At 37.5% G+C, this 26,721-nt stretch overlaps 1 protein-coding gene across 1 annotated transcript in view; it reads left to right on the top strand.

Moving 5' to 3' along the window:
• Positions 1–26,721, top strand: part of UGT8 (UDP glycosyltransferase 8) — a 134,887-nt gene that overhangs the window by 81,826 nt on the left and 26,340 nt on the right. The window contains exons 3-4 of the mRNA XM_004385893.1: positions 22,176–22,318; positions 24,007–24,083. Of these exons, the coding sequence (XP_004385950.1) occupies positions 22,176–22,318; positions 24,007–24,083 (220 nt within the window). The remainder of the gene's footprint in view (positions 1–22,175; positions 22,319–24,006; positions 24,084–26,721) is intronic.

Here is a 26,721-nt window from a genome sequence, read left to right as displayed (position 1 = left end):
AGGGGACCTCTGCATGAATCTCTCCTTGCTCTCCATTCTCTGTCAGTTTTCTCATGCCATTTGGTGCTTGGCTGAATTCTTTATCTTTTCATTTGATGTTTTAGGTTTCAGGATTGTTGTATTCTCTGTTCGGCTTAGTTTTTCAGATCTTTGCTGTGGAGGGACGGCGTGGTGCTTCTGCCTAGAGCGCCATTTTGCCGGAAGTGTAATTTGATTTATTTTTATTGCTAATTAAAAGAGTCCCTGCAACCAATCAAATTCTTTTTGTTTAAAAAAAGAACATCTCAAGCTATCTGTTTGAAAGTCACTGTGAAAAAGAGATAGCTGGTAAATTTAAGTTACGTTTGATTAGCAGGTATATATGACAGCCTTTCTGACTTCCACAGATTTCAGATCACATCTTGACTGTCTCTGGCTTGCAGAATAGTAAAACACTTCAACACCAGTCAGTGTTACAGAAATAATGTGGTGAACAGTGAAGTCGTCATCATCACCATCATCAAGAGTACCATGGGACACAAATTTTATTTTATTTAAAAAGAAATAATTTCCTAGAAGTAGCATTTCTTAACTAAGGTTCACAAGAGAATTAAGCCCTACAGAAAATGATTGGAGTGACTATTTTCTCCATTCTCCCAAAGATAACACAGAACTAGGCCATGTCCCATGATGTTAATAATTCATGATTGCAGTTTGTTTTGTTTTGTTTTTAATGCCTACAGATGAAATAGTTTCTTGTTTTGGGTAAACTTGGTCTAATTGTTTTTTGGGCCATTGTGAGTTCAGAGTCTACAGCCTGCTGAAGTATGCCTCCACTCTCTTTGGGGACAGGCTTTTGCAAAAGTTTCAGAGTTTGAGACTCCTTTAGAGTTCAGAAGCATGACTGTAGATTTAGGAGAAATAATCATTTCGGTATTACTAGGATCTATTCTGACCTCTTTATTCCAGAGAGGTTTTGGTTCTGGTTGTAAGAGAGAGCACAACTAGAAACAGGTTGATGATTTCGGTGGTAAATAATACATCCTTTAACCATCATTGAAAGAAATATTGGTACATGTATGGATTTTATAAAATACACCAGTTATAATGTTAGTCCGTAAGTAGTCTCCAAAGGCACTGACTGAGACATTTTAAGAGATGAGTCAGTAGCTTTCTTCGTGAGAGTCTATAGCAGTAACGTCTCATTTTCTTTTTTGTGGGTCCTCACAATGACACTAAAATAATAATTGGTAACAGTCATTGTTGTTGTTGTTGTTAGGTGCCATCGAGTCGGTTCTTACTTATAGCTACCCTGTGTACAACAGAATGAAACACTGCCCAGTCCTGTGCCATCCTCACGATCATTGTTATGCTTGAGCCCATTGTTGCAGCCATTGTGTCAATCCATCTCCTTAAGGGTCTTCCTCTTTTTTGCTGACCTTCTACTCTGCCAAGGATGATGTCCTTCTCCAGGGAGTGGTCCCACCTAATAACATGTCCAAAGTAAGTGAGATGAAGTCTCACCATCCTCGCTTCTGAGGTGTGTTCTGGCTGTGCTTCTTTCAAGACAGATTTGTTCGTTCGTTCTTCTGGCAGTCCATGATATATTCAGTATTCTCCACCAACACCATAATTCAAAGGCATCAGTTCTTCAGTCTTCCTTATTTATTGTCCAGCTTTTGCATTCAAAGGAGGCTATTGAAAATACCATGGCTTGGGTCCAGCTCACCGTAGTCTCAAAGTGACATTTTTGCCTTTTAACACTTTAAAGAGGTCTTAATGCAGCACATTTTCCCAGTGCAGTACATCATTTGATTTCTTGAATGCTGCTTCCATGGGTGTTGACTGTGGATCCAGGTAAGGTGAAATCCTTGACAACTTCACTCTTTTCTCTGTTTATCATGATGTTACTTATATGTCCAGTTGGGAGGATTTTTGTTTTCTTTATGTTGACATGTAACCCATGCTAATCTTCAGCAGTAAATGATTCAAGTCCTTTTCGCTTTCAGCAAGCAAGGTTGTATCATCTACATATCACAGGTTGTTAATGAGTCTTCCTCCAATCCTGATGCTGTGTTCTTCATATAGTCCAGCTTCTCAGATTAGTTGCTTAGCGTGCAGATTGAATAAGTATGGTTAAAGGACACAACCCTGATGCACACCTTTTTTCATTTTAAACCATGCAGTATCACCTTGCTCTGTTAGAACAACAGCCTCTTGGTCTAAGTACAGGTTCCTTATGAGCACAATTAAGTGTTCCGGAATTCCCATTTTTCACAATGTTATCCATAATTTGTTATGATCCATAGTCGAATGCATCTGCATAGCCAATAAAAGACAGGTAAACATCTCTCTGGTATTCTCTGATTTCAGCCGTGATCCACCTGACATCAGCAGAGATATCCCTCATTGCATGTCCTCTTCTGAATCCAGCTTGAATTTCTGGCAGTTCATTGTCAACATACTGCTGCAACCATTTTTGAATAATCTTCAGCAAGATTTTACTTGCATGTGATATTAATGATATTGCTTGATAATTTCCTCTTTCTTTTGAATCACCTTTCTTTGGAATGGGCACAAATATGGGTCTCTTCCAGTTGCTTGGCCATTTAGCTGTCTTCCAAATTTCTTCGCGTAGACAAGTGAGGGCTTCCAGTATTGCATCCATTTGTTGAAACATCTCAGTTGGTATTCCGTGGATTCCTGGAGCCTTATTTTTCACCAGTGTCTTCAGTGCAGCTTGGACTTCTTTCAGTACCATTGGTTCTTGATCGTATACTCCCTCCTGAAAAGGTGTAACATCGACTAATTCTTTTTGGTATAGTGACTGTGTATTCTTTCCATCTTCCTTTGATGCTTCCTGAGTCGTTTAATATTTTGTCCATAGAATCCTTCAGTTTTGCAACTTGAGGCTTGAATTTTTTCTTCAGTACTTTCAGCTTGAGAAATGCCTAGCATGTTCTTCCCTTTTGGTTTTTTTTAACTCCAGGTCTTTGCAGATTTCATTATAATACTTTTCTTTATCTTCTTGAGCCACCCTTTGAAATCTTCTCTTTTACTTCATCATTTCTTCTATTTGCTTTGTCTTTTCTACATTTGAAAGCAAGTTTCAGAGTCTCTTCAGACATTCATTTTTGTCTTTTCTTTCTTTTCTGTCCTTTTAATGGCCTTTTGATTTCTTCATGTATGACGTCCTTAATGTCATTCCACAACTTGTCTGATTCGGTCATTAGTGTTCAATGCGTCAAATCTGTTCTTGAGCTGGTCTCTAAATTCATGTGGGATATACTCAAGGTCGTACTTTGGCTCTTGTGGACGTGTTTTAATTTTCTTCAGCTTCAACTTGAACTTACATATGAGCAGTTGATGGTCTGTTCCACGGTCAGCCCTTGGCCTTGTTCTGACTGATGATATTGTGCTTCACCATCATCTCTTTCCCACATGCAGTCAGTTTGATTCCTGTGTATTCTGGCCTTTGGAAGCAAATTGCCAGGCATGTCTTCAAGGTGTTTCTGGGTGGGTTCTAACCACCAGCTTTTTGGCCAGTAGTCAAGTGCTTAATCACTTGTGCAACCCAGGGGCCCCATGGACTGGAACTTAGGAAACCTCAGTGGTAGCTCTACTTCTGGTTACATCCTATGAGTTAATGTCTTGCTTCATTTTCTTCAGCTGTAATAGAAATTAGGAGAACAAATGAATCTTAGCTTTTCTTCAAAATTTATGATGCTGGGTATGATGTTGGATTTTAAGGTGAAATTCCTATACCCTGTGGCACTGGAGGCTGACATTTATTGTATACGTAGAGTACTGGTATTCTGGTTTGAAAGCAATCCAGAAATTAGTATTGATAATTTACATTGCAGTAATTCTCAAACCTACACACCAGAAAAGAATGAATTTGGTCACCTGGATGATTCTGGGAAAGCCATATACAGCCAGCCATTTATTTGAAATCTCATCTTTTGCATTCTTCATGATTGCATCGGTTAGGAGTATGTTTTAATATGTATAATAGAAAACAAATAAGTAGTGCCACGCAATGGAAGCGTATTTCTCAGTCACATAAGACAGGTTCTGAGGTCGGCAGTCCAAGGTGGTATGATAGCTCTGAGAAGCCAGCAGGGACTCAGGCTCTTTCAGCCCACTGCTTTACTATTTCTGGTGTGCAGCTTTTGCCCTCCTGGTCAAAATGGAGGACTTGTTCCTGCAGTTGGAAGTCTCACTTTCTTCTGCTTGTGCCTCATTGGCTTGAACTTAGTCATGTGTCCACATATTAGTTCAGCTAAGACTAGAACATACAGATTTTACCTGGATTACAATATTGTCATGAGACAGAACCCCCACAGTGCTGTATATATTCTTTACCTGGCTTCCTCTCCTACAGTTTTGTATTGCAAAATTGTTTCCTTTGCTGCCCCATCACCCCCAGCTTTGCATTTGAATCCTGCTTTTGCTTGAAGGTTATATGTAAATCCCATTGCGCCTGCATAGTATGATTAAGAATGTTGCTGATGTAACTTGTATGAACTCCGTACTTGTAAACCCCTTTACTAGTAACTTACCTGCCCACCCTTGGCGAGCAGTCTTGGCAGCAGTAACTCTGACTGACTCCATTTCCTTGTACAACGAAGTAAAGGTGCCTTTCCTGTTCTCCCACCTCCATGTCTCATTTATTGGCCCATACAAGTCATGCCGAGTAAGAACCTGGGGTTTCCACCGGGTAACAGTCAAATAATAGTTGGGAATTGTTACTAAGGAAGTGGAGGAAAATTAATATTGCTAGGCAATTAGCAGTCTCTTTCATAATGATATACCTATGCTTGTTTTATTATAAATATATTAAAAGTTATTTATAGCGTTGCCATGAGTCGGAATCAACTCAGTGGCAACAGGTTTGTTTTATGTATTTTATATTTATGGATTAAAATTAACACCCCAGGACTATGTACTTGTTTATTTTATGGCTTTCTAGTGTGTATTTCCTGGTAAACCTCTGTATTTCTCCAGGGGTACCCTTGGCCACTTTGAGAAGTACAAATTTACATGTGATAGTATATTTTCAACAAATGCGGATTTAAAGTGGTATGAGGACTCTTAGTTAAAAGCAGCAGTGTTTTGGATCAGTAATTTTTTGTTTTTACCTTACTCAATTGGTATGCAAAAGTTTTCCCAAACTGAGCTCATGTGGAGATTTCTGTATTTGCCCTGAGGGCCTGATGTTTATTAGGGTTACTGATTCTGCTTTGCCCAGGTGCTAAATTCTTTGCAGTGACTCCAGCTGTGTAGTCACATTATTTCAAAATGACTAGCGATTAGCTAGCCTTGAAGCCTTTTTTTTTTCAATCTTATCTGCAGATTCTCCTCCTGGGGTGTATATTACAAATAACACTTGATGGAGAGTTTTTAATATTCCCCTTGTGTGCGAGCTATTTTTTAAAGGTTCATATTCTTTGATGCAGTCTGTTTACTTACTGTTACATACAAATATATTAGTTAATCTGTTCATTTATTTTTTACTTTAAAATGATGTATGTGCATTCTCTGCATCTTTATGAACTATTTAGTCCAATATTAAGATTTCCAGTTCCGTTAAAATAATTGTTTTTGTTTTGCTGTTTTGGGCTTTTGGTATTTGGTTTTTAATCGACTTTGGGGGTTATTCAGTTTGTCAGAGTTAACCCCCAGTTAATAGGAATCCAGGATGAATTCATTATAAATTCATGTTTGTTTGTTTTTTTTAAACCTTTGAGCCCTCTGCTGCTGAGGTTTTAACTGACCATGTTACCTTGATCATTTCTTGTTTTTCCATACAGAGGATTTTTTTCTTCCGTAGATGTGCAAATTTTCTTTCTGTTCTCAACTCCTTTTTCTTACTGCTTTATTCCAATCCAACCTACTATTCCCTATGCCTGAAAAGTTGTTCTTTGGCTTAATATTTCTTGTCTCTTATATGAAAAAACTTTGCTATCTGAAACTTACCTTTCCAAAAATTCCTTATTTGATTGATCCAAATCTGAGCTCTACTCAGCATTCCTTTGATACTTTTTTTTTCAGTTTCCCAGTGTCCGACTCAGATTTCCAGAAGTAGATGAGATATTTGAGATCTTTGCCAGCAAGCCTTCTCCTTTTAGTTCTTTACTTAGGGGAAAACGTTGCTTTATCCATTTTTCCCCTTTTTTATCCTAGTGACTGTTTGTCATAACAAATTTTCCTTTGGAGCCATATAGTAAAACATATCATATATGTGCAGAAAATATGCAAACAGTTTGACTTGAAAAGACTTGACAAGTTATATTTGATTCCTCCTATTGATCCTCAATTGAAAATACTTGAAGAAAACGAAAAACAAACCCGTTACCGTTGAGTCGATTCTGACTCATAGCGACCGTATAGCAGTCCTTAAGCCTATTTCTTTATCGCTGTTTTTCTTTTATAAATATGATAGTCTTACATCCCTTTTTAATTTTATGTGAAATTTAAAACAATTTCAAGATGAAAAACCAGAGTTATTTGGTCTTCTAAATATACATCACTTTTGCTCTCATTCTGAATGCTCTAATGAGTTTCCTGCCTGCTCCCCTACTACAAACATCTTAGATTCATCTTAGGCTCTTTCAGGTGCTTATTGTTAAGCACATGTAGAGAAACGATTTATTTTGAACATATGCAACAAATCCATCAGTTACTGGTGCTCAGGAGCAGGAGTAGAGACACTATTTGTTTTCCTAATGTAGAACTAATAGAACATTTTTTTCATCACAGCAATGGTATGCATCACAGCTAGGTAGGGTCTCAAGTCATCTTCCAAATGTCTTTTTTAAATTAACAGTTAATTCATAATATACCTGAAATACTGAAGTACAGCTTCAGTTACCCTAAATTACCATGTATAATACTAACATTATCAATGCCCATGGAAGCAGCAGTCAAGAAATCAAATGATGTATTGCATTGGACAAATCTGCTGCAAAAGACTGCGTTAAAGTGTTAAAAAGCAAAGATGTCACCCCTGAGGACTAAGGTGTGCCTGACCGAAGCCATAATATTTTTAGTGGCCGCATATACACGCGAAAGCTGGACAATGAATAAGGGAGACTGAGGAAGAATTGATGCCTTTGAATTATGGTGTTGGTGAAGAATAGTGAATACACTGTGGATTGCCAGAAGAACGAACAAATCTGTCTTGGAAGAAGTACAGCTAGAATCCTCCTTAGAAGCGAGGTTAGTGACACTTCGTTTCACTTACTTTGGACATATTATCAGGAGGGACCAGTCCCTGGAGAAGGACATCATGCTGGGTAAAGTAGAGGATCAGCGAAAAAGGAAGACCGTCAATGAGATGGATTGACACAGTGGCTGCAACAGTGGGCCCAAACATAGCAAGGATTGTGAGGATGGTGCAAGAACAGGCAGTGTTTCATTACGTTGTGTATGGGGTCACTGTGAGTCAGAACCAACTTGATGGCACTTAACAACAATACTAACATTATGGGAAAATGCACAGAGTCCTGAAAAGAAAATTTTAAAATGAACCTTTGGACTTAAGCCATAGATAAGTTGATGGATGTTTGTATAGGTTTGATTTAGCAAAACAATAATGAAAATTTAATGTAGGCTATCTGATAGATATATATTCAATTAATGTTGTTGAGTGTACATGAATTACGGCCAATACACTGTTTTGAGTGCTTTAGTAAGCACAGAATTTATGGTTTGCTAAAGAAAATGACATATGTATACAAGTAATTTTGTAACATGTTCAAAAATTAACGTTACCATAAAAGAGATACAAATTTCTATCAAAGAAGGGAAATAAAGAATAACCTCTTAAACATGGGAAGATCAGACAAAGATTGATGAAGAACGTGACATTTGAGCAGACCTTAAAGGACCTGTTGAATTTGGATAGATGGAGGTATAATCCAGAATGAACAAAGTCACCAGAGTGGACAGGAATAGGATAGGCTAAGAGAATCCAAAGTGATCTAGTGCAGGTCAGTATAGGAAGTGAGAAGGAGATAAATGTTGAATGTCAGTAAATAGATGGACCAGTGAAATAATAAGATTTTTCTCACTGGGAACAAAGTTAAAAAAAAAAAAAGTGATCAGTATTGAGAACTTGAACATTGGGTACTGGGTGGTGAGCACTTCAATAAGACTTTTTGAATATAGTCTTGGGATTGGGAAGTAAACTTTTATGATTGTTGTTGTTAATTGCTGTTGCATCAGTTCCAACTCAAGGCGACCCATGTGTGCAGAGTAGAACTGCTCCATAGGGTTTTCAAGGCTCCCTTTGGGAAGCAGGTAGCCAAGCCTATCTTCCAAGGCGCCTCTAGGCAGGTTCAAAAAAACACTGACCTTTTGGTTAGTAGTTTAGCACTTAACCATTGGTGCCACCCAGGGACTCCAAACTTTTATGATAGGGCTGTAGAATTAGGATAAAAGAAAATGGGTGAGAAAGTAAATTTTGGGCTACATACTCAAAGATGAAGCCCTGGTGGTGCAGTGATTAAGAGCCCAGTTGCTAACCATAAAGTTCAGTAGTTGAAATCCACCAGCTGCTCTTTGGAAACCCTATGGGGCAGTTAGTTCTACTCTGTCCTGTAGGGTTGCTATGAGTTGGAATTGACTTGACGGCAACAGGTTTGGTTTTTTGTTTTTCTACTCAGAGATATAATTCTACTACAGACTTCTGTAGGAGTGTAGTAGATAATTGTATTAATGAAAGGAAGTCATGATATTGATGAATTAGAAGTGCAGATAAATACAAATTTTAGTTCCACAGAATTGGCTCTATAGTACATAATGTACTGATGGAGTACTCCTGTCAAAGCAAACCTGGAGGGGAGACAGAAGGGTATAGCTTCTCTAACAGCTTTCTGATGTTTGTCCTGCATTTATACAGTCATTGCAGGGCCCAGCTAGGGTTTTTCTCTTACTCTGATTTCCTGTTCTCTATCTAAGCAGAGAATGAGATTAATTTTGTAAATTTTGCATTCATATAGAGTAGTACATGAAAGATTACACAGTCTAGCAGGGATGATTCCCAGAGCTCTGCATGTTTCTGCCCTCGGTACAAATGCTATCCCTGAGATGACTGATTACTCATTGCAGGATCAATGCACCATTGCCCATACCCTTCTGGGTCATTGGCTTTGTTGCACCGGAGAAGTTGTACTTCCTGAATAGTTGTAGACATAGATTATCTAAAGGGGAAGTTAGATGGAGGGGAGGGGGCGTTTTTCTTCCCCAGTAGACAGCATAAGTAATTTGAAGCCTTCTCCTGCCTTCATCCTGGCCATGTATGTTATTCATGCGCAGAAGGTAGAGACACTAGAGCTAATGGAAATATCTGTGAGGTCATAGAATATGATTTAATGGCAGATTTTTTTCCCTAGCTTCATATGTACTTCATTAGGTGTTTGGGAGAAGCTGACTCAGGTGCACTCTCATGCTGTCATTTACCTGCAGGGATCTATTTGAATGATTTACCTGGGAAGTGATATGAGCTAGACTGGTTTTGGCTGAATTCTGCATTTACTGTTTTTCTCATAAGTTTATAATCTAGAAACACCAAATATCAGTATTATGATATCAAGGATAAAATAAATTTTCTTTGATTTATGAACAGAATATTTAGCTGCCAAGAAATGTTTGACATTTTATTTCATCCAGTTGACCATAAATACGTTTCTGTCTTGTTTGGGAGACGTTAGACTACCTACTTCTGATTTATTTTGGCCAAACTATTTCTTTGGATATTCAACCCTGAAATAAAGAGGAAACTGGGATATAATTTACAGAAATTAATGTAAATGCATTTTTTGAAATTTTGCTTCTTATTTCCAGGGTCTCCATTTCCCCATGAGGAGGGAGTAAATAGGGCAAAGGCAGTATTAATCTGCTAGTAGTGAAACCCATGAGTCTGAATTGGACTATGAACTGGGTAGGGAACCATATCATGCTCTTTTGTATTCCTACTGCCTAGTACTTGGCACGAAGAAGGTGACCAATAAAAGCTTGCTTATCTGTAACTGAATTATTGATGAAATGAATATGCCTGCAGATAAGGGAAGGGCATTTGTTCCTGTTGGTAATACTTCAAAAGGGAACATGGAATTATATTGGAAATGTACCAGGTAAATTGTATGTTTTCTCTTGAAGTATTGATTGAGGATCATAGATCCATGGCTCAGAATTAGGTTCTTTGGTGGTACCAGGGTTCAACTTTACCCACTATCTTATTCTTCTTTGAAGAGATAATTTAAATTGGCTTAGAGTCACAAAAAGGAGCCCTGATTGCACAGTGGGTAATGCTTGGCTGCTAACCAAAATGTCAGCAGTTTGATCCCACCAGTGACTCCACGGGAGAAAAGACCTGACAATTTGCTTCCATAAAAATTTCAGCCTAGGAAATCCTATGGGGCAGTTCTGCTCTATCCTTTTGGGTCACTCTGAGTTGGAATTGACTCAACAACGTACAACAGCAAGAAGAGAGTCATAAATTAAGTGTTCAGTGACCATTAATTACTATTTCCCCTGGTTATTTCTGAAAAGAAGAATGGGAGGGACTTCATGTGGATCTCTTAGCTCTGGTATTAAAATCCATTTGTGCTCCACAATGTCTGGGCCTGAGCTGGAAGACTCCAGAACTAGGAACTGAATCATCTTCAGGCTTGTTCATTCACATGTTTGGCAGTTGATACTGGCTATTGACTGAGACCTTATACTGGACTCTTAGCTGGAACACTTACTGGCAGCATCTTCATGTGGCTTGAGTTTGCTCATAGCATGGTGGTTGGGTACAAAGGATGAGCGTTCTGAGAGAGAGGGCACCATGTGAAAGCTGTATCCTTTTTATGACCTGGCCTCACAAGTCACATAGCATTACTTCTGCTGTACTTTTTTGATCAGAGAAGTCACAAGCCTGCCCAGGTTCAAGGGCAGTGAACATGGACAGCCCATCTGGAGTAACAAGGTTTGGAAAACACATGTGGGACTGAAAATATTACTTTAGCTACTTTTGGAAAAACATAATCTATCCTGTAATTCCCATATCATTTGTTTTGACTTTATAGTTTTTATGTATGATTGATAATTTATTTCTCCCTAGATTGCCTTTTTTAAATAGCCTACTTACCATTCCTTGTATCTGTGTTTTTTGTTTTTTTTTTTAAATAATGTGCAGTTAAATGTGTTAATCAGTGCTGAAATTGATGGAGGAACATTTTATTTTCAAAATTAATAGATTATCTAGAAATTTGGGGTTGTATTAATATTTTAGAGAGTAAAACGTTAAGATTTATAATAAAATAAGATTGTAAAAGGATTAAAATGGTTATATCCTCTTGCAAAAGGAAGTAATGAATACTCAGCTTCTGAGTAATCTTTTCTAAGCTCGTTTGCTATATGTTAGCTAATTTTTCTCTTGCCTTTAATTTTAATCAAAAGCATCTTAGTTCAGACGTACAGCAAAGAAATACTTGTCAGAGAACTACTGGTGTCCATCTCCTTATAGCTCTAAGCTGTACTGTGTGATAGGAAAGAAAGTTATAGGGACATTTTATACAGGGATTTCTCAAAGGAGAACAGTGAGTTCTAAGAAATACCAAAATAGATGTGGCTCCTTTCTCAAATTTTCTTATTTTGTTTTAACTAGCCTGAGGTGCTGGTTTTTCAAGTCAGGACATTATTGTCTTCTTTGCCCTGAACCAGCGCTGAATTCAGTGAGTTAGTCTTCAGAGTAGTCTGCTCCTTCCCCGTGCCAGTCTGAGGGTGGTCTAGATAGCGAGGATATAACCCGAGCATGGGACTTCCCTGGTATTAATGCCATCAGATTAAGTTGGCCTTGTTCAGGAATCAATGTAATGGTCATTTTGAGACTCTGCTTAGGTTTGGGATTTGCCCTGAATGAACTGGTTTGAGTATCAGGACAAATTGACCTTATGTGTGTGGCTTCCTAGCCTAGCCAGCCTAGGACTGGAGGCACACAACATAGATTCTCTACATTCCAACTTACTGAACCCGTGGATCGTTTCTAGTTAGTGCTGTGAACAGAAATGTAACTAAATGATGCTGATAGGTATTCTAGACTTAGAATTTGTTTTTCTCACCCCTCCTTAACAATTGCAACCATTTCTTCACCAAATTTTCTGGCAAAAAGATGAAGAGGCCACTGGGTGCCCATTGTCTATACTACTTATATGTTTCCATTGCCATAGTTGATCATTCTTCAATATATCTGCTGCCCAGTTTTCCTTCCAAGTTTTATATTTCCCATTGCTTTCTAGATAGTTCCACCTATACACAGACATCTTGAATTCAGTATGTTCAAATATGAACTTTTCATCTTCTCCTTCAAACCTGCTTCTTCTTATGTGTTTCTCCTCTTGGTTAATTATGTAATTGTTCCATCTCAGAAAGCCGAGAATCATTCTAGACCCCTTTTTGCCTCAACCCCTCTCTAAGTCTCATTGGCTTTAATGAACACTCAAATGCATCCACTTCTTGTTCTCACCAGCACAAGCTTGGGTTAGACCTTCATCTTGTCTCCCCCCATCTCCTCACTCTCTCTTATCTCTTCTAAAACAACTATGATGATTTCTTCCTTCAGCAATCTCACTTTGTTATAATTATTTCACTTGTCTGAAACCCTGGGGGCATAGTGGTTAAGAATTTGGCTGCTAACCAGAAGGTCAGCAGTTCAAATCCACCAGGGGCTCCTTGGAAATCTGTGGGGCAGTTCTACTCTGTCCTGTAGGGTCTCTATGAGTCAGAATTGACTTGACAGCAGCGGGTTTGGTTTTTGGTGTTTTTTGGTCCCCTACTAGTCACGGATTTTTGCCTTATTCATCTTTTTAGCTCTATGGCATAACATTGTGATTAACCCATAGAAAGCGCTGCCACCCCTTACCCCCGAAGGAAGGCAGCAGACAAGTAGACTGGCTGCAAAACTATTAATTTCATCTAGACAGGCCACATAATTTGGTAGCTAAACTTAAATTTTAAAAATGAGGTATTTCTGTAAAGTATCCAGTACTCTCTCTGTTAGTTCAAATTCTGTGGGAAAAGGCAAAAATCCAATTAACTAAATGAAAAAAATAAAACAAAGTATCTATTACTTATCTTTTGTATAATGCAGATTATATTAGCTTTCTCGATTTATTAAAATAAATAAGTGTTGAGCTCCTACTACACCCCACAACCTGGGAAGAGAGAAAGTCTTGTGCGTGAACACTACATAGCAGTGTGACAAGTGCCATGTGAGAGAGCAGGTCTCACAGGGGAGAACAGTGGAGGGTATCTTTTCTTGGGATTTGATAAATAGTTATGATGCGAGGAGGACATTCCAGGCACCAAAGGGCAGACTGTATTTAGAGAAGTAAAGAGTAGATAATATGTCGGAAAGTGATGGGAGGTAAGGGTATAAAGCTAGGTCATGGCCACGTTGTTAGAATGTAAACTCCCTGAGAACAGGAATTTTTGTTGATGTAATCTCTTACGTATTCCAAGTGCTTGAAACAGTGCCATGTATGGTATGTAGTGGTGCTCAATAAGTGTTTGCTGAATTACTCAAGGCCTTTAAATCCCATCTAACTTGCTGAAACATTATTTGATAAGCGATTATCTGATAGCCATGGCAGTTTTTGTTTTTTGTTTTCCAGCACAGCTTTGAACATTTGGCCTGAGAGCGGATTGTTAAAAAATCTTCCAGGCCTGCAGATCTGTGTACTACACTCAGATGTGCAAAGAAAACATATGCTTTCTATCCCTTGCATCTTTATTCTACACCCAAACCTCCCTGCTACACCCATTTGTGTTCTCTGTTGCAAATATTCATGCTCACATCTTTCCGATTTTCCCCAAACCTCCTCTGAATTCCTAATTACCTTTTGTTACACAGTCCACTTTGTAACAATGTGAATTTTGGACAGATTTTTCTTTTCTGGTGAGATGTCTAGATTTGTTTACTGAGTATTTCTCCCTGCCATGTCTTTCTCCTGTGCAGCGATTGGTGAGTTCAAGCTACTGACCATTTTAACGATTGCACCACCAGGGATCCTAATTACCTTTTATAACACAAGAAATATTTCAGTGTGGATTTGGGACTGATTTTTCTTTTCTAGTGAGACAGTCCAGCTTTGTTTATTATTTCTCCCGTTCTTATGTTTGGTGGTTACTTTCTTGTAGCTTCTCAGTACCTTGCCATTGTAACACCCGTGGGACATCCCAACTGCATGCGAACAGTGAGAGCCTTGAAAATTAATTCTCTTCAAAGTCAGATCAGAATTTCAAATTTTGCTTGCTTCTTTTAATTATAACTCTAAGGGCAAAAAATAAAAGCCTTTTACGAAAGAGAAAAAAAGGTACTACAGTCTTTCATCCACTTGAATGTTCATTGTGTCAGTAAACGCATCATCTGTGGTTTTTGTTTCTGTTTTGTTTTTCTTTTTTTAATCAGCCCGTCACCTTGACATTGACATCTCTTGCTTCTTTAAACCCCTTTGGATAATCTTGAATTTTCTAGAAAACTGACTAAATTTGATACTGCATGTAAATTTTTTTGGTACTACTTCTTATTTATGTATTTATTTTAACAAGCTTTAGTTTGCAGAAACTAAAGTATTGTCAACAAAGTACAATTAAGGAAAAATATCCTGAGCATAGAATGATTTTTTTTCCCTCAATGTAGGTATCATTTTAGCCCATAATCTGTGTATTGCTTCTCAAACATCCTATCCAGAGAAATTTACAGGGTAATTTTTAGTTGGCAAAGCACTTTTATATATTTGATCTCATTTAATCTTCATAATGTTCTTCTGAAGTATTATCATCATTTTTAGAGATGAGGAAACTCAGAGAGATTTAGGTGACTTGAATAAGATCACACAGCAGATTTTGGCATTGGAGTTTGAGCCAAATCCCTTGCCAAGCAAATCAATGAAAACAATGAATGACTGGTACATTTTCATTTTAAATGGTAACTTTTGCATTTCCAGTGCTACTTTTTGTTTAATAAGTCTTGGTTAGCATAGGCAAAGATAATATTTTCTGGTTTTGTTTTGAACATTTTGTTGTTGTTTAGGTGAAAGTTTACAGAGCAAATTAGTTTCCCATTCAGCAATTTATACACAGTTTGTTTCGTGACATTGGTTGCAAACCCCTGAATGTGTCCGCACTCTCCCCGCTTCCTGCCTAGGTTCCCCGTGTCCTTTTGCCCAGCTTTTCTGCTCCTACCATCCTTTTAAACTTTACTTTGGGGCAAATGCTTCCCTTTAGGTCTCCTATAGTTGATTGTTCTGAGGTGTACATTCCTCACTGGTGTTATTGTTCATTTTATAGGCCTGTCTATTGTGTGGCTATAATGTGATCTCTGGGAGTGATTTCAGTTCCAAGTTTAAAGAGTGTCTAAGGGTTGTAGTCTCGGGGAAAAGATCATGTTTGATGTCACAACCATTTTGCATCAAAATCCTCATTGTTATCTTACCTACTGGATTTGGCAGAATGAATATTTCAGTTCTATGCAATCCACCTGTCCGCGCAGAACGTTCTTTAAAATGGGAATAGAGACCTGTTGATTTGGTGTTGGGAACAAAAAAGAGGCACCAGGCACCCATCCCCCTCTTCTCCCCTCTTCATCTCTGTGTAGGATTCTCACACAGTCTAGGCATTCTTTTCTTCAGAATGGATGGGCCTGACAAAGAATGTAGTGTTATTGGTTTCTCAACTGCTCTGGCCCCCTCTCAAGGCTCCTGTTATAGGGTCAGAGAGAAGAGTAGATTTGGGTCTTGGACTGCCATCAGGACAGATCTGCTGCTAACCACAGCAGCCCCATCTGTCCCCAGAGCCCAGACCTGTTGAAGACCTCCCGAGAGGTCTCTCCAGACTCTGGTGTCCTCAGAATCAAGCCTAGTGAGGGTAGAGGTGGGCCTGCACAATCGAATTTTGGGATAGTTATTTATTTCATTGGTTCTGATGTGATTTTGAAAGAAAAGTTACTCATATTTCTGGAATTGGGACATGTTTTACATTAAGCACAATTAATATGAAGTTTTTGTTTGTTTTAGGTAGGGGAGCTGAGTTTATAAAAAAGGAAAAAAGGAGTTATCCATGATTCTCTAAAAGTCTCAAGATCTTACTTTCCACTCCTTTTAGTATTTTTTTCATGGTCTTGCATTTGTCAACAACCATCGTGTCAAAATATTACCTAAAATTATTAAAAACTTTCCACTTTCAGAGCAGTTGCTCCCCCGGTCTGTCTCTGGTGCATGGCTCAGCTCCTGTGCCACCCCAGCTCCTGTCTCACAGCCTGGCTTCTTTACCCTGCCTCTCCCTGAAAAGCACTTGCATGGGGGGCATGGCCAGGCGAAGGAGGGCACGATGCCTCTTACTATCTTTTTCTTCCTAAGACTGGGGCATTTGGTGTTTAATTACTTTAGGAATAGAAAATGGCAATGCAACACTAGAAATCAAATGATTTTCTATCTAGGTCATGATCATAAAAAGCCAGATGCTTTAATATATACCAGTTGATTATAATAAATATGATTACATAATCCACGTTTCTTTATTACCCTACCTTTTCCCACAAAGGTCTTAAGACTACTTATTTACCCATATAAGAAGATAAAATGATTATTTTTGTTCTGAGGTTGTCTTTTATATATAGTTTATAGCGAAGTATAGGTAGGTATCTAAATTGATTATTTGTATAGGAAGGAATGAGCCATACTAATATAGTGAGAGAAGCACCTGTGACTGTTTTGGTAATTTCCTGCTTAAGATTTGATCCATTATTGTAATAGTTTTGCTTTCATTCACATTAGGAAAATTACAGAGTTCTCCATGGACAATGAGCAGCAGAAACGATAGAGCTAGGCTCTGGGTTTGGGCATGTGGTGATGGTTGAAGCCTAGGAAAGAAATACTGTGGATAAAGCCCACTCATCCGTGCTTCCATTCCTGCCACGCCATCTAGTGGAGCTGCGTGCATGCAGTGCCTGCAAACTAAATATAAAAGACTGGATGCCATGTCTAAATGCATATATTGAGTGATTGAATGTTTGTTTTGTCCATATATACACAAATATTCATTAATATATACAAGAGGAAGTGGTACTTCTAGTAAATATCAGTTGATGTGCTAAAACATGAAAGATGAGTCTTTTAAAAAAAGTATTAAATGCAAGAATAAGTACTAAAATTTCCAGAATGAAAAGTAATGAGAAAAATTGAATCCTGTATGTATTAAAATGTATTATAAAACAGCAGTAAATAAAATTCTTTGGCACTGGTACAAGAATGGATAGATCTATCAGTGGAACAGAATAGAATTCAGAAATCAGCTGAGAGGATACCACTTCAAATCAGTGAAGAGAGGATGGAATATTCAACAAATTGTGTTGGGAGAGCTGGCTAGACATTTGGTTAAAAGTAAAGCTGGATATCAGCCTCCTCCCTCCCTCCAAAATAAATTCTGGATAATGAAAGGTTAAACATTAAAGAAGTAAAGCTATAAAACTACTAAATGAAAGTATAGGCCATTTAATACATAATCTTGAAGTAAGGAGGGCTTACCCAGAGTCCATTTAGGAAAAGACACTTTGTCCTTCTAGGGAAAAAAAAAAGTTGAAAGAAAATTATAAAACAGTAATATTTAGAATGTAAAAACTAGATTTAATTCTCTTCTCTGTTAAAATTAATTAAGTGGTAATGTATTGATATCATGTAATAGAGTCATATGTAGATTACAGAGAAAACAATGGAAATGATTTTGTGTTCTCTGGTTACCTGTGAGGAGAGCACCTTTTCCATAATTATACCATTGGGTTTCCTTCTGTAAATTGGGTATTTTCTCAAGATTTTTTTTTTCCTCATTGCTTTATTTCAGATATTAATTTTTCCAGCCTATTGTTGTTTTGCCTTTTTCAGTTTCTGTCATGCTCTTGAGAAGTTTGATTATTCTGTAGTCAGATTAGTCAGTCTTTCCTTTATGACTTCTGGGCTGTGTCACTTAGAAGGCCATTCCCAACCTGATAGAAAATTATTCTCCTGGGTTTTCTTCAAGGAGTTCAAATATTTTAATTCAATTAACTTTTTAATCCTTCTGTCATTTATACTAGTGGAGGGATCTAACTTCCTGTGTTTTTTTCTCCCTAAATCAGTATTTGAATGACTCCTTTCCCTGCTAATGAGAAATGCTAAGTTCCCACCTGCACAGCAGTTTGTCTCTAGATCCTTCCTCCGCTTCATTGCTTTCTCTCTTCTTATGGTAGTACTATTGTTGTTGTTAGGTGCCTTGCAGTTGATTTCAACTCATAGTAACCTCATGCAACAGAGTAGAACTGCCCCATAGAGTTTTGTTGGCTGTAATCTGCCCCCACAGAGCTGTTGAGTGGATTCGAACTCCAACTTTTGGTTAGCATTGAGCACCTAACCTTTTGGTAATACTAAATACTTTTAATTGCAGTGGCTCTGCTGCTGAGTAAAAGGTTGGAGATTCAAGTCCACCCAGAGGTACCTTGGAAGAAAGGCCTAGTGATCTCCTTTCAAAAGATCAGCTGTTGAAAACCCCATGGAGCACAGTTCTATTCTGATATACCTGAGTTGAAATCAGTTACTGGGTTATTGGTTCTACCCTTTAGAGTATGTTTTAATATCTAAAGGAGCTAGTTGTCTCTTGCTGTTCTTTCTCAAAATTTTCTTGGCCTTTGTTGTACATTTTCCTTTCCAGATGAACTTTAAGAGTGAGCTTTTCAAGTTCTGTAACAAATCTCTTGCAATGTAGGTTGGCGATGCATTGAATTTTAGGTTAATTCGTAAATAATTAGCATCTTCATAACACTGATATTTCCTATTGAAGCACATCTTAGATCTCTCGATTTATTCAGGTTTTTCTGTGTCAGTAAAGCTTTTATCATGTAGGTCTTGAACGTTTTTTTGTTAGGCTTATTCTTAGGTATTTATGAATGTTGTTGGTTTTGTAAATGTGTGTTTGTTTGTTTTTTTCCTGATCCAGTTTTTTAATTAATATTTTCACAGGTGGTGAGGAGGAATTCTAAAGCATCCTTACTTTTAATAGTGTTAGATTTCTGGAATTGGTATTATTTTACATTGGACACATTTATTATAAAGTTTTTTTTTTTTTTGAAGAACTGTGATTAAGTCAATTTTCACTTTATAATTGATGGGATCTTAAATTTCAGAAAATACTGCACGTGTAAATATATATGTAGGAAAGATGCCACCTGGGGCCTCCCAGCCCTCTGGATATCTACGCATACTTCTTGTGAAGTTCTAATTCCAAAATATTTGCCATGAGTTCAGCGAATTCAAGATCCCTTTGGACTCTATTACCTGATTGTCCCCTTGTCGACCACACACAAAACTCAAAGCCTTCACTGTTCCCATAAAAAATCAGCTAATACTATTTTGTGAATTTAGGCTGAGGATTAGAGATCTTGGGAAGGGGCAGGTCCTGGAGCAGCCAAGAACCCACCATCTTACTATCTCTACTCTGCCGTTTCACTTCCCTCTTACAGCAGCCTCTAGCTCAGGAAGTAGCAGTTTGGGTATCATCTTGGGATCTCAGTCTCCCTCCTGAGCCAAGTAGAGTTTTACCTTTTAAAAAATTGAGTACTTTTCCTGAAGCGAATCATATGAATAAAATCGTCTGCACTTCGTTTCACATCAGTTATATTCTTGTTATAGTGAATGCCAATGTTAGGGAAAAAGCTGGAAATAATAGGTTTCAGATTTCATTTTATATCATACTGAACAAAGAACACACAACTGGAGACATGTTTATGACATAGAGACAGTTGAAACTCAAAAACCCTTTAAATCCTTGTAAAACAAAATCTGGACCAGGCAGTGTTTCCTTCTGTGGTACATAGGGTCGCTATGATTTAGAACCTACTCGACAGCGCCTAACAGCAACAACAAAACAAAATCTAAATCACATTAAGACCTACTGTATCTGAATGTGAACTTTTTGAAAATGGCATTGACCCTGAAAGCTTCATCTTTAGAGAACTGAGTAATAGGTGATAAATTATTTGAAGATAAACCATGATGTTAAAACAGCTTATACTCAACTCATTTTTCTGTGCACCATTTATATTTGTTTTAAGTACATCTGGCATTAAAATTAGTTTAAAATTAGAGTTTAAAATCAGTTTGACTTGTTTCTTATTTTTAATCCACAGATAAAACCTTTTAAATTTTCCTGCACATGTGATATTCTATGTAAAGATGGCAGAATATAAATCAAAAGCATTAATGGAAAGTTGATATAGCGTCTGTTTCTTTTATATACTCGTAAGCAAATAGAGTTTCCTGGAAAATAGGTGTTTATTTTTCTGTAAGGAATATAAGTTTCCTTCCCTCCCAAATAATTGCAGCCTGCCTTACTCACTCAATAGCTAGAAGGGTGTGCCTCCTTTTCGTCATCACTCTCGGTCTTAGAGTCGTAGTATTCACTAAGTCATTTTGGGCACAAAATGAGGTAGGATAGAGTCAGTTAATGTCAGACCTCATTAAGTGATAAAAAGGAAAGAAAGAAAATTAAAGACATAAGAGAGGCCTAAACTTTAATTCCTTAGTATTGAGCTATATGGAGATGCCATTGTGATGAAATTCAGTACTCCCAGGCTGCAAAGCAGGTTTCTCTAAAAAACCAAAAACAAACCAACCCATTGCTGTCAAGTCGATTCTGACTCATAGTGACCCTACAGGACAGAGAGTAGAACTACCCCATAGGGATTCCAAGGAGCACCTGGTGGATTCGAACTGCCGACCTTTTGATTAGCAGCCGAGCTCTTAACCACTGTGCAGTGTGAAATGCAAAGAGCATGGGTAACACTCATGGCAGTAACTCATCCTGAAGGAGAGATCCACAGCATGTGTGACCTGTAACTGTGACTTCCCATTCTGCACATTGTGAATACAGAATGAATCCTGTCACCTGTTTTCATGACTACATTATGGCATAGGTATTGTCGATGTACAGCAAGTTTGTTTTCTTTATGATGGAATTACATATTCTGCGAAGTGTCATGCCTTTGTTAGTTTTCATGTGGGAAACGGAAGCAGGGTGGCTCAGGCACAGACTTACTCAAAGGGATGACTTACCAGAGAAACAAACTTGTGCTCACAGAATAAAGTGAGGGTGGTAGCACTTAAAATGAACTGCTTTTATTTTCAATACAAATCAGCCATTCTGACAGAAATTTGCTAGTGCATCTTCCTACAAAAATAAATAATTCCAGCAATTTTAGAGTCGTCCCTACTTAAAATTAGATCTGCTATAGCACAATATCTATTGGTTGTATAAAGACATGTCTGAAAATTTAACGTGTTTCCACACAATGAGGGAGAATGACCTCTGAGAGATTCTCAGAACCCCTGGATGTCTTACCATACAGCATGTATGATTTCTGTTCTATATGTTTGAGAAATAATGTACAGAAATAGTAAAACTCATTAGGCCTGTGGATCCTTGCAACTGCTAATTTCTTCTCTTTCTCAGTCGTATACTATAGTCTGACTCTTCAGAGATGAAAATTATTAAGCTTAGTCCTTGAGTTGATTCTGATCTCATGTGTGTCAGAGTAGAACTGTGCTCATAGAGTTTCTTAGTGACTGATTTTTCAGAAGTAGATCACCAAGCCTTTTCTTCAGGGTGCCGCTGGGTGAACTCAAAATGCCAGGCTTTTGGTTAACAGCCTAGCTTGTTAACCATTGGCACCATCCAGGGACTCAATTAACCCATTCCTAAAATAAACATTTGCCTTGGAGGAGGAGAGTTTTTTTTTTTTTGGCATGTGTTCAATCCATATGTAAATTGTATCCTCATACAGATTTACTTCTGCTCATGTATGTGTCGACCATCAGTTTCAATTTTTTGACTTCTGTCTGAGATCTTGAGTCATTAGTTACTGAATTTTTTGTTATTATTACTTACTGATCTTGCCAAATTAGCTATTTGCCCTCTTTCACTTAGCTTTGTCAGATGATATATTCTGAATTTTCAAAACAAAAGCAGTTTTTTAAAGGAAAATAATCATATTCTGTACTTTCTATCATTTAAGAAAAGTACCTGAAACCTTTTTTTATTTTTAAACTGGGTTGTTGATAACACTGATTATGAATGATATTGGTCTTTCATAAAATTAACTGCCATATTTTGATTGACAGGATCTGCAAAAGTGGGTAAATGGTGCTAACGAACATGGCTTTGTCTTGGTGTCTTTTGGAGCTGGTGTCAAGTATTTGTCAGAAGACATTGCTAACAAACTGGCAGGAGCTCTGGCAAGATTGCCTCAAAAAGTGATTTGGAGGTAAGGTAATAATATAGAATGTTCCTGTGCTGTTGATTTTCAGCACCCCTTTGTTTAGCCTGCAGGTCCCAATAAAGCACCGCACGTTGATTCCCAGACTTTTCATTTTGTTTCTTAGTGTATTGGAATCTAGGGATAAATTTATAAGAGTCTATGATGGATAAAGTATAGAAAGAAGATAGGATTAGGAACGATTTATCCTTGTGTGAGATGCGTTTTTATGTTACCATTGGATTTCTGCCCTCATTTACCTTTCTATTATTTATTACTACATTTTAAAATTTAGTTGTAATTGTATGCATTTCAATATATTGCTTCAAATTAGTTTTGGAATGAGGTAGAGAATGATAAAGGGATAAGTAATTAGATGAACTCTTTCATGGACCTCTTTGGGCTCCAACTTTGCCTCACTGACAAAGCTTTTGGTTTCTTTTATTTAAGAGACCAACTCTTTAAAAACACAATAACTTAACCAGCTAACTCCAGTTAAAACAAACTCATAGACTGACCCCAGCTTCCTTTGGGAGACACTGCCAAAGTGTGTCTGTCTCTGGAATTTCTATCCCAATGTTTAGTAGTTGGGCCTAATCACTTAACATATTTTCTTTAGTTTATCTCCCCATTGTTGGGTTCTAGGGATATAGCAATGAACAATAGCAGTCCCACGGTTTCTACCATAATTAGAAAAAAAGTGTCTCTGAAGCTATTACAAGTGTTGCTGTTGTTAGTTGCCATAGAGTCAATTCCGGCTCATGCCTATCCCATGTGTTACAGAGTCGAAATGCTCCGTAGGGTTTTTCTTAACTGTAATCTTATTGGAAGCAGATTACCAGGCCTTTTCTTCCTCTGTACCAGAGGGTGGGTTCCAACCACCAACTTTTAGGTTAGCAATTGAGCACAAACTGTTTGCACTACCTAGGGGAACTTCCATTACAAGTAGGCCCAGAGTAATGTGGGTTTTCTTTTATGACAACTGTGTAAGGATTGCCTCCCCCCCTCCTACTTAAGCTATAAAGTGGATGTATATTTCATTCTAACCTTTCAAAACTCTCCCCTTTGTATTCGAGTCTTACTGGATTTTCTCTGTTAGGCTGAACCAAGAAAGCACCCCTTCAGCTTTATTTAGGACAGTTTGTGTCTGCTCAATTTAGACTCTCTTATTCTCCCTTTGTTTAGCCTGCAGGTCCCAATAGTTTATCTTTTAAGACAAGGAACAGCCTAATTATGTTCTTGGCCCCACATTCTCTGGGCCAGGTGGGACAAGAGTGCCATCTCTTTATTTCTATAATCACACCATCTCTTAGGCTTTGCATGTCAAGGATTGGAGCTTTTGACTGCCCAGTGATGGTCCTTCTTGTCCCTTTGCATTCTAGTTTCTGGGTATTATTGGGGAAGGACTTTCTACCATAGGTTTATTTGGTTGTGTGTTCTCTGTCTCTACGTACAGGTAAAAGGAGCTGATAGAAAATAGATGTTAACACAAGCAAATTATTTCTTGTTCAGCCTTCAATCAATTGAAGTATGAAAATGAAACAATCAAATTTTTGTTGCTTCTAAAGCATGGTTTCATTCTTAAGAAGACTAACAAAAGATCATATTTTATTTTAAATCTAGTAATTTAAACAGGACATCTATACCATGCATAAGATTTGATTTTTGAAAACTTTATTGTCTGGTGTGCATTTTAGGTTTTCTGGAACCAAACCAAAGAATCTGGGAAACAACACTAAGCTCATAGAATGGTTACCACAGAATGACTTGCTTGGTAAGTCAGGGGTGTGTTTGGCATTTACTTGGCTTTTGAGGTTTAATTGTTTCAACATGATTTTTATAATTGAATAGTTTGTGCAATATGTGTAGAGCTTATGATATGATCATTATGCTTTTATCTACTGTTTCAAGTCTTAGATTTCAGGACAACAAGTCAAATATGTATTTATTGGAAAAATATTATCAAATGTCATTGTTCGGGCCTATATATTAAACTGTTCAAATAAAAAGTTTTCAGACTAGTCACCAATTTTAATTATCTGGAAATCATATTTAATAAGCTATATAAATTAACAGTGAATAAAGTTAGACCTGATTAAGCTGATCAACTAAAAGTAATAAAATTAAAACAGTGAAAATAGATTGGTATTATAGTTTTATTACCGATGTGTCTGATAGACCAGAGAAATTAAAAGTTATTAACTTGTTTGAAACCAGAGAGATCAAGAGGCCAGGGAAACGGTCAGTTTCTTTTAACTTTATTTGAATTATCTGCCTAGATTTCCCTCTAAATCACCAGGTATCTTTTTGCTTAAATCACTAGATAATAAGCACTTTATTTCTTTTGCTTACAGGATTGTGATGCTCAACTCAAAATTAAAATAACTTTTATTATATGTGTATCTTTCAAGTATATTTGAAGCTAAATAATTTATCTCTAGGTTAAATAAACACAGTAAAAATGTAAATTGTATTTCATTTTCTAGGAAAACATAATATTGTATACTATATTATCCCTTAATGTATTATTTATTAAGAAAATTATAAAATGATTATTGATTTTGGCAGTATCGATCATTGTTTATTCAATAATACTTAAACCTAGCAGATCATGTAAAAGTAGCTTCAAATTTTAAATTGTCCTCCTTAAAATTAAGGTTTTAAAAGTTATTTTCTAGAAGCTACAGTGAGCCTGCTCCTAAAAACTAGCCAGTTGAATTTTGTCACTAAAAACAGTAAATGATTTTATTAATATATAATCCCTTTTCATAAAATTGAGACAGAAAAACACAGTAAACTACCTTGCTTGATGCTTGTAATTCTTTTCCTTTTTCTTTTTTATCTTTACTATTATGACTTCAGATTCCAAAGAAGGTAGAGAAAGGAGCAGGAAATTTAAGTAAGATATCCTGATTGCTAGCTAACTCAGTCCAGCAGGGTGACACCGATATACAGGAACATCTAAAGTTTTAACGTGTTTTTTTACTGTGAAACTCTACAGCAACCTGTAGCTAGCTACCCAGTAGTCTACACCTGAATGGCCCTCTCCAAGTCCATTGCTTCTCTAGGTGCCTCAGAATCTTTTCCAGGATTAGTATCCTTTTAAACTCTGGGCATGACCTTTACCAGGTCCTCTGTTGTTGTTGTTACTGTTGTAATGGCCTCTAGACTGTGATCAGAAGATTCCTCGAAGCTGAGGAATAGGAACCAAATCAGTGCCCTTTGACCCCCAACACACACACATGCGCACACACAAATAGTCCCCCCCACACACACACACCAGCTCTACTTTTATCTGTCTCTACTGGATTTGTTGTTAAGGTTTTACTCAAAGGGTTCTGCTGCTAAAAAAGATTATTTGAAATCCAATGCTAGGGCAATATGCTGGGTAGATCCTTCAGTAGGACATGGGAGTCTGGGACGCTGCCTGTGGGTAAGGGATAGAGACACTGAGTGATCAAATCCACTAGAAGATGTAGCAGAACTTGAGGCAGGAGAGCTCCTGGAGCCCCCCTGAGACAGTGGTGGTTCATACACATAATCAATTTTGTACCTGGGATGTGTATATTTACAGTTCTTCTTAAAGGACTGATATTTTTGAAAGCCATAATTCCTTTCTGGCCATACAATGATTTTACTAAGTGCCGTGTGTCCTTTCCTTGCACTTCATATGCAAGTCATTTGGTCCCTTTTATGAAATTTACCTTGCTCAGTAGGAGTTCTGGTTTTGAAATACCTCATTAACTTTGACAAATTATTTATTCATCTGACAACTATGTGTTGTGTGTTGTCCCATCTTTCACAACTGGTTTTTCTAAGTGTCTGTCCCTAATTGCATGCGTACCTGACATGTGAAATTAAACTCTAAATTGTGAAACGTGGATGCTGACATCACTTGAATGTTATAAATAACCATTACGACATAATATTTCTCCTTGAATAAGCACATAAACTCTCCATGGACTTCCTGGACTCCAGCTGTACTTTTTTATATATGCTTTTATTTTACACGAAGTTTCACTTTTATGTGGTACTTACTTGAGTAGCCAGAAGGTAGCTACCTATTTTTTTAATAGAGTGTGGTTGCACATTATTATTTGGCATTTCTTGCTTTCATTGACTTCCTATTTATTACTGGCCACTTAAATAGGTATTGCTACCCAAACGATGTTTGTTTTTGAGAGAAATAATAATATACTGTTTAAAGCTATTAATTTCAGCTGCTTAAAATACAGTGCCAGAAGATGAGCCCCTCAGGTTGCAAGGGACTCAAAATACGACTAGGGGAAGAGCTGCCTCCTCAAAGTAGGGTGAACTTTAATGACATGGATGGAGTCAAGCTTTCGGGATCTTCATTTGCTGATGTGGCACGACTCAAAATGAGAAGAAACAGTTGCAAAAGTCCATTAATA

The sequence above is a fragment of the Trichechus manatus genome, unplaced genomic scaffold, assembly GCF_000243295.1.
Source record: "Trichechus manatus latirostris isolate Lorelei unplaced genomic scaffold, TriManLat1.0 scaffold00150, whole genome shotgun sequence".
Classification (NCBI taxonomy): domain Eukaryota; kingdom Metazoa; phylum Chordata; class Mammalia; order Sirenia; family Trichechidae; genus Trichechus; species Trichechus manatus.
Note: the sequence above shows the minus strand (reverse complement) of the source record. Positions and strands in the feature narration are given on the sequence as shown.